We start from the raw sequence: 9413 nt of genomic DNA on the forward strand, positions 1-9413 counted from the left end.
GGTCACAACATCTCTTGACATGAAGTATTTGCGTGCTCTGGTATACTTTTCCGGATTTTATAAATTTTTATTTGGAATCCATATACGAATTGATTGCTATCTTATTGCATTTACACGGGTATGAACCACTTTGGGACTTCCTGCAAATGAACCGCGCTACGCACGAACGAGTGCCTAGGTAAAACCACTGACCGTTCGTTTACCAGCTGTGAGGTTTCTTTGCCTCCAGAGTAATTGCCTTATGGAGGATGTACAATGTCTCACTGTACTTGAAGTCAGAGGTGTTATATTGTTTGGTATTATTTGATCATTGAGTCCATTCGACATATCTTAAAATAGAATTACACTAAAGCCGATACCAGAGGGCATGACGGGTGCTACCCATTTAATAATTATAAAGCCTCTAGTGAAAAGATTCAATTTAACTGAGTGTGTTATTATTCTGTTTGATTGCATCTTCTACTTCTAAACAACTTTCTTAAATTTCATTCTGCAAATGAAAGCCTTACCGAGGACTGAACCTGAACGATTTGAATTCATAGGTCATGAACACCTGGTGTTAAGAATCCGAAAGATAAACAATACACGGTAGAATACATTTATTTTCAATTTCATATATCTTATGCATTTTTTGTCTTTTATATTTTATTGAAAAATATATTTTGCATTCCGATAGCTACACATGGTATTTTCATTATAAAACGTTTAAAAGCTTTGTAATCATGATCAAGAATATGAAAGGTTAAAACGTAATATGAATCAATGTTTTATAAAAACTAGTGTAAAAGTTTACGCAAAATCTTCTATGCACATGTCTCCAAACATTCTGATTTAGTCCTGAAGTTGTTCTCATTAGCGCCGCATAGACCGTAAGCAAACTTAAAACACTCCCCTTTCTCCTGGTTGAAATAATAGCGATGGTACAATGCCCTACATCTTCCGATTTTTGTAGGAGCTATGCATCCGCAAACTTTTCTGCACTCTTCATAGGTTTCGAAATTATTCCCATTGCCTTCACACCCACTATACGTAAAGCGTCTACACAGTCCCGAATCCTTGTCGAAATAGTATCTTTGCTCAGATGCTAGACAAGGCCCTGTCTCTTTCTGAAACTCGCAAACTGAAATAAATCCAAATAGATGTACTTATCAATCAGTACAAAAAGATCAACTTGCTAACTTAATTATTTCATCACACTGCACAACAGTATATGAGCCACACCATGAGAAAACCAACATAGTGGGTTTGCGACCGGCATAGATTCAGACCAGACTGCGGATCCATGCTGTTCGCTAACGGTTTCTCTAATTGCAATAGGCTTTGAAAGCGATGCGCAGGCTGGTCTGGATCCATGCTGGTCGCGAACGCACTATGTTGGTTTTCTCATGGTGCGGCTCATATATGTTCAGCGGCCTGGCGTAATAGTCGGTTGTATTTTCTGCGCCTAAGGTAGGTAAGGCGATTCAGATTCATGTAATCTGTCTTGTTCTATTTCCTTTAATGCAATTTATTGGTTCATTGTCAAGATAAAATAAACTTGTCCTTGTAATATAAACTTACAACCAGATGTACATATGTTATATGTTTTGTTTTTTATTCTTTTGTAAAATTTTAAAGTAATATGGTTTTATTTGCACGTGCGTAAACTCAAATACATTTAAACCCAAGTACATTGTACGAATATCTATAATAATGAATGTGTCAAACAAAAACGTGAGATAAAGAGCGTCATTTTAACAATGCCATCAGGAAAATAAACAAGTTTTATCTGTGGCATCTTTAGTTGTAAACTATTCTTATACAATCTTTTCTTTTAAGAACTGAAATTTTTATATTATTGTTTTCGTTTCCCTGTTTTCTTACAAATACAAACAGATTCTTTAGATAGATAATATAATATGCGCAGTTTGAAACTTTGGTGAAATTATGTTTTGTAGCTGTAAAAGTTTAAAGAGGAAGTTATCTTCATATTTTCACACTTACATACTTTCATAATAGATTTCATTTCTAATAGTTTTTGTATCAATATTGTATGTCACTACATTTCTTTTTTTATGTCCGATCAAACCACTTTTGGATGAAAACACTCAGATTCTTCCGCTCAACTTATTATCAAAAGATTGTAAACGTAAGAACAGAGAATGTATTTAAAGTGTATCCTTACTGTTTTTACATTACTCGCTAAATATATATATATATATTTTTTGAGGCCCCAATGGGTGACCCCGTTTATACTCGCTAAATATTATACAATAAAAAAATATCTGGAATGTGACTTGACTCAAAGACCGCGACAGATGAACTAAATCTTTGTTAAGGCGGAGGATAACCGTAAGCTAACATAATTGTTTTCACTATTCTTTAATAGTTATTTTGTAAATGCTCCTTTTATTGCTTTAATAAAATATGTTTAAGAAAAATGACATTAGCACTTACGTGCTGCTTAATGTACAGGTTTTGGTATGTGACCGAGAAAGCATTTAACTATAAGTTTTAAAATGGAACACACAAATCTGACAATTTATGCTTTTTCTTGATAACATATTGAAACTGATGAAATGTTATAATTTCAAGCTACTTGTAAAAGATATTAATTAAACGTTGTTGAATTTGGAATTAGATTTATAACAAAGAATTTCTGTGGATACTTTGTCTTATACAATATCATATACTCTTTCCTTATGCATACACTTATCCATTTCAAATCAGTATGGCAGTATGAACCTTCGAACGGTGACACAAACGGGGATCAGTAGCAACACACACTGACACGCGAAAAGGACCTTTCTTTAATGCCTGTTACTGTGACGGTTAAATCCGCATTTGCAGCTGTTTCATCGGTTTGTACATTTATAAACGAATTTGAAAAGCAATTTAAATGGCCTACTTTATCAGATGATTAAATATTTTGCTTGAAAAGCTGAATTTTGTCAATTGAACATATTAGCCGCACCACGAGAAAACCAACAGAGTGCGTTTGCGACCAGCAGGGATCCAGACCAGTCAGCGCATCCGCGCAGTCTGGTCAGGATCCATTCTGCTCGCTAACGGTTTCTCCAATTGCAATAGGCTTTGAAAGCGAACAGCATAGATCGTGACCAGACTGCACAGATGCGCAGGCTGGTCTGCATCCATGCTGGTCGCAAACGCACTATGTTGGTTTTCTCATGGTGCGGCTCAATTATTTCCAATGGGAGTAAAGTGTGATATTACTAAGAAAGTATAATATTGTAGCAAAATGTCAAGCGAAAATGTTATTATCATCAAAGACAACTTTACCCACAAACATAACATAAATCATGTTATACAAATTTAAAGATATTTACTTTCATTTATTTTTTTAACTTTTCTTCACATAAGTATCGTTCGGAAATATATTTTTTGTAATAGTGATTTGTTTTTTATAAAATCAAAAAACTAACTTACCATTTTGTTGTTCCGATGGACTGCCTGCGATAAGAAGAAGCAAACAGAACAAAATAAATCGAGTACACAACGTCATCTTTTCCATTCACAGGTTGCAATTACCTCTGCACCGACGGGCAATTTTCATTACCTTTTTAAGCCTGTAATGTAGTTACAGGATTTTGTTTTTCATTTTATTTAGCCAATAAACATGCGCTTATTGTGAACGTCTAAACGTAAACAATAGTCAAGAAGGAAGTATGTTTTAGGCCACGATGAGCTAGTCACTGATAGGTATCTTTAGCAATTGACGGGACAGACCCAATCGAGACTGCGATTGTTTTGCTAGGTTGTGTATTTTGCTTCCAAAGGATAATAATCTTAACTAAATAAAGTAATAAACTATAAATACCGACAAAATAAATGCAGCTGGTGTTGGTTTCTTTAACGTTTTTTGTTCATATAGTTGTAGATGTACATGTTTGCCTGTGAATGTAAAACAAATCAATCCTACTTTTACAAATCTTTGTTTTTCAAATGGGAACATGTTCTAACGCATTCAACTAACAATAACAATTTCTACTATATTTTCCAGGTAATGATAGATACACAACAGTATACCTCCTAGATAAAGGCTTTTGTTCAGCTACTAAATTAATTTCATACGGTTTTAACATATACCAACACAATTTATCTGATATATTGCCGGCTGTTACGTAAATACAAACTAATCTTTCAGAGTTACCTGAATAAATTCAAAGCATAGCTATTCACAGATCAACCGTCTCGGTAGCCTGGTGGTAGAGCGCTCGCTTCGAGTACGTGAGGTCATGGGTTCGCTCCATTGCGCCTTCATACCAAAGACGTGAACAATGGTACTAGTAGTCTCCTTGCTTTGCATTCAGCATTAAGAGGATATTGCTAAGACTGGTAAACCTGGTGTCAGTATAATTTGACTGTATAGGGCAACATGTAACGTGGCTTCGGCGTGCATTTCACGTGAGTGAACACTGTAAAGTAGGGCATTGCGCCAACAAGAAGACAGCGTCGTTTATATGACTAAAAAAAATGCTGAAACAGACGCGAAAAACGAAGCATAAAACACAATCAAGCAAAATAATCACATACTCGGTTTCATTGAGTCTTATAATAAAATCGCAAGCTTCTAGTTAGGGGGTCCTTGGTTCGGCCCCTGGCCACGACATACAAAAGTCGTGAAAAATGGTACTAGTAAATTCCTCGCTAGGACTGGTAAACCCGATGCAGTATAATGTGACTGCGCGTGGTATGTCACGTGTCTACTTAAACCAGTATTGATTTGCTAGAGAGAAGACTTGCATCTGTTCGATATTAGATGTTGAATTTATCTTATTTTTATTTTCTTTATAATAACTTTAGTTAATCATTTTTTTCTTTCTGAAAACTGTGTCTGAATATGTTCAGAACGAGATTAATGTTTTATAAAAAAGAGGGTTCACCATGCTACGAAACTCTAAACTTATCAACAAAACCATCCGTTTTCAAATTTTCCTAGAGATATACGTACTTCACCCTCAATATCAAAATTTGAGCCATTTAAGGTTTAGGAGTATATCTTCAAAACACAGAAATATTTGATAAACGAACAACATTTTTACCAACAATATACCAGACCATTACATGTCCCTTACATTGGATACTTGAAATATTCTCGAAAAGTTGTCCCCCTTTAAAAATGGATACCATTTGTAAAGAAACAAAAATAAACAATTGCTAAAAACTATGTTCAACCTAGTTATGTGATTTCAGCACGAGGACATTATTGCAAATGCATCGAAACGAAGATATGTAACAGTTCTTTGAAAATGGTCCCTTTATGTAGCCCTTTTCTGGAATTCAATGTATATATCAGTAAACTGACAGTTGTTGTGTAGAGTAATATACATGTTCAAAGTTATATGCTGTTCAATTTTCATGTGAAATAACCTTTTCTTTCTATGATTTGGTGTTGTTTGAATTTGTTTCTCAAAATGTAATGCTAAATCTTAAGCAAAGTAAAGAGTCACCTAAAATTAAAACATGTCTGATACAATGTGATAAAGAATAAACATAATTCCATTCCTAAAATCAGTTATCTGATCGAATCAAATAGAATAAAATGGCACATCAGTATGTATATAAACAGCAGAACGAGTTTCATGCAGTCACGTATAAAACGGTTTCAATAATATAACGTGAAATTACGGAATCGACCTTTCAAGTGTTGACAGTAGGTTAAGGTTTGAAATATTTAAGCAGATATGCTTTTTGATTGTTAAAAATGTTACTCATTTTCAACTGTAACTCAGACATCGTAATCCATAAAGTTCAGATGGGTATTTCTGAACAACTTTGTTCAAGACAGCAATATACATGGTAAAATGACAACACCAGCGCAGTTTCCCTGTGGGACTCCAAATTTGAAGGGTTATATTACCGACAACCACTTTCATTGTCATATCAGTCAAGTAAGATTGTATCAATTTAAGATGTGTATCTCTGATACCAAAGTCACCATGACGGATTTTAAGCACAGTAGGAACAAGAGCTGTATCGAAGTTTTGTCCCTACTAAATCAAACAAATGGAGCTATGCAAATAAGAAAAATGTATGAATTTTATCAAGGTGAGTTTGCTAAGCACTACTAGAGCTACATAGCTAATAATGAAAGAGCATGAAAACAAACAATCTTAGTTAGACATAATTTTGTCCCGGATTATGCTCTAGTTTCGTAAGTCGACAAAGCAAATATATAAACAATATAAGAGACCTGAATTGTTGTGATATGTTTTCAGCTTTTGTTTATTTATGGAAATTGATGCCCTGTAAGTTATGCCATAACTTAAGCCGAATAAACACGAGAAGCCGTTGTGTACAATAGTGTAAAGGCAGAACCCCACTAAATCTAACTATTATTTATATGTACAATCCATTTACCTGATAGGTTAATTTCAACATCTTATAGACTTTGACAGATTTTCTATATTCAAGAACTATCTCTGCTATAGAAAAAGAAAAAGGAGTGTTAAGGTTTCTGTAGAAGGAAAAGAAAAAAAGATAAGGACTCGTTATAGTTGGGCTACTTGTGACTAGACCTGCGTAGACTGATTTTTTATTTGGAAGTCATCACGCTTAAAAGTGCTGGAATCTAACACAAAAGTCATTTCTAGTATTTTATTACTGCGGGACGTAGCAATATCAGAGACATCGCTTATCTTACATTAGAGCATTGGACTTTCAGTCTAATATATATTCTGAACTTCGTGACAAAATAATCTTGAATATGCTAGTCTGTGTTCAGACTCTGTGTTTTGTTCACAGGAGATAATTCCTGAGGCTTTTCTAATTTTGTATAATTATTTCCCTTGTCTTCTCTAGATAATCAGAGCCACGAAAGATTGGTCAGAATATATAAGAGAAATAATGTCAAAAGAAATAAAAAGATCACCTAGTCGGTAGCCAGACTGCGAATATGCATACTTAGCGGAAGAGAATATCCTATCTTGCCTCCTACAAGTTTCTTGCATTTCTGTTGGTCAATAGACGTCACGTGGAGACAGGATATATTCCATATCCTGCTAGTACGTACATTTCAGATATGAATTTTGATTTAAAAAAATGGCTGCCGTTTTGTTAATTTACAAAAAATTAGATTATAGCATGTAAGTAAAGGGTAGTCGGCAAGATAAAATCGTTACACTGCTTGTTGGTTACAGGATACGGGATACTCTCGCCTGATATGGATTTCCTCGACAGCGTATATCCCGTATCCTGTCACCAACAAGAAGTGTAACTAATAATATCTGTTGGCTACGCAGTTCTTTTTCTATGCTTGATTCGGTGATAGTCCACTCATTGCAATTGGATATTTAAGCGGGTTTGAATTCCATTAATCCTTCATCACATTTCTTTGATATATTTTATATGTGATAAGTAGTCCATATGTAACATAGGGTTGGCATTTAAAAAAAAAACCGATGTTTATATCCTGACAGTACAAATATCATTTCCGGGCATAATAGTAACATAATATCTACTGTTCAAATGCATTTTCATTGCTGGCATTTGTCACAGAATGGCAATGTTTGTGTACATGTCTTATCAGATACCGTTTTGCTGTTGGAGATATGCGTTATGACGCTGCGTTAACAAGCGAGATTTGGTCATTGATAGTATTTATCAAAGAAAAGGCGTGCGAAAGAAGTACTTTTGATATTTTCAAAGCGAAAATGAGAAAGTCTGTTTACAGAAATGCGTCTTGTATACTATTGAAAAGAATAAAGAGATTACTTATTATTTCAGACTGTATTACTGACTAATTATTAAAAATTGATAAATCCTATTAAGGCATTATCAAGAACCTCCTTGAAAGATTTACTTATGTAGGCCTACATAAATACAGTACATTTAAAACGAAGAAAATTCATTCTGATTTGATTAAAACGTGTTTCATAACTACAAATGTAGTTTTATAACAGTTAGATTTATATAACTGAATTGACACTATGTAAATTAACTTTAACATTAAGATGGTGTTTGAACACCGAAATAATTTGAATTTCTTTTATAACTAAATCAACGACTGAATGATTTTTTGAAAGTTTGTACAGTGACAGTTTAGTTTAATTAGGTCATGCGAACATTACAAAAGCAAAACCCAACGCTATATACAGGCAAATTCAGTTCTTCTATACTTCTTTTGACCTTTGATGCAAACTAAATTTATATTTATCGACAGAAAAGTATTCCTACTAAATACGTGTTTCATAACTACAAATGTAGTTTTATAACAGTTAGATTTATATAACTGAATTGACACTATGTAAATTAACTTTAACATTAAGATGGTGTTTGAACACCGAAATAATTTGAATTTCTTTTATAACTAAATCAACGACTGAATGATTTTTTGAAAGTTTGTACAGTGACAGTTTAGTTTAATTAGGTCATGCGAACATTACAAAAGCAAAACCCAACGCTATATACAGGCAAATTCAGTTCTTCTATACTTCTTTTGACCTTTGATACACACTAAATTTATATTTATCGACAGAAAAGTATTCCTACTAAATATACGCTTAAATACAAAATAAACTGTTTTTCATTTTCAGTTAAAGATGTTAGTTTGCTGATTGTTTTAATGAAAATACCAAACACTCCAACAGTTTTTTTTACTCCTCTTGTCTAAAATGGAAGATTTCATTAATTAAATCATATGAACGAGTTATAACACTATCAAATAAACGAATGTTTTAAGTAGACCAGCAAATGTTTGTAAATGTATATGTTTGTACTGTTCGATACTGTTGTGATCTATACTACTTTGGGCTTATTAGCCTAAGTCGAACGAAATAAAATGTGTCAGTCTGTCTGTCTGTCTGTCTATAAAAGTGAAGATATATAAAACGCAAAAACGAGAAAACACAACTTTTTACTGAGATCAATTTACATTTTGTGGTAAACAATGCAAGAAAAGTGAAATATCTGCGCGAAAACAGACTTTCTAGTTATGACCGGTTCGCACCTAGAACAAAATTAATTAAATTCAGAAATCCTGAAGTTAAAGAAAAATACTGAAGTAACCGAGTGTTTAAACTTGTGCACTTTTACTTCCTTCCTACATTTTTATAATTATTCCACAGCACTTTAGTGGGACAATTCAGTTTTGACAGATCCCCGTCATCAAAATGAAATAATATGCATCATAGCCAAACATTTGTGGTCACGCAAAGGGTTAAGATTCGTTTTCCAAAGCAAAAAAAAAAGACATATGAGCCGCGCTATGAGAAAACCAACATAGTGGCTTTGCGACCAGCATTGATCAGCATCCGCGCAGTCTGGTCAGGATCCATGCTGTTCGCTTTCAAAGCCTATTGCAATTAGAGAAACTGTTAGCGAACAGCATGGATCCTGACCAGACTGCGCGGATGCGCAGGCTGGTCTGGATCCATGCTGGTCGCAAAGCCACTATGTTGGTTTTCCCATGGCGC

At 34.1% G+C, this 9413-nt stretch overlaps 1 protein-coding gene across 1 annotated transcript; it reads right to left on the reverse strand.

Moving 5' to 3' along the window:
* Nucleotides 1-584: 584 nt before the first annotated feature.
* LOC123529696 (actinia tenebrosa protease inhibitors-like) lies at nt 585-3585 on the reverse strand. Its single transcript, XM_053521272.1, has 2 exons — nt 3427-3585; nt 585-1120 (listed from the first exon to the last, which is right to left on the reverse strand). Exons 1-2 carry the CDS (start codon nt 3509-3511, stop codon nt 804-806), a joined length of 402 nt encoding a protein of 133 aa, XP_053377247.1. The 5' UTR covers nt 3512-3585; the 3' UTR covers nt 585-803.
* Nucleotides 3586-9413: the final 5828 nt, after the last annotated feature.

The sequence above is a fragment of the Mercenaria mercenaria genome, chromosome 13 (genome assembly GCF_021730395.1).
Source record: "Mercenaria mercenaria strain notata chromosome 13, MADL_Memer_1, whole genome shotgun sequence".
Classification (NCBI taxonomy): domain Eukaryota; kingdom Metazoa; phylum Mollusca; class Bivalvia; order Venerida; family Veneridae; genus Mercenaria; species Mercenaria mercenaria.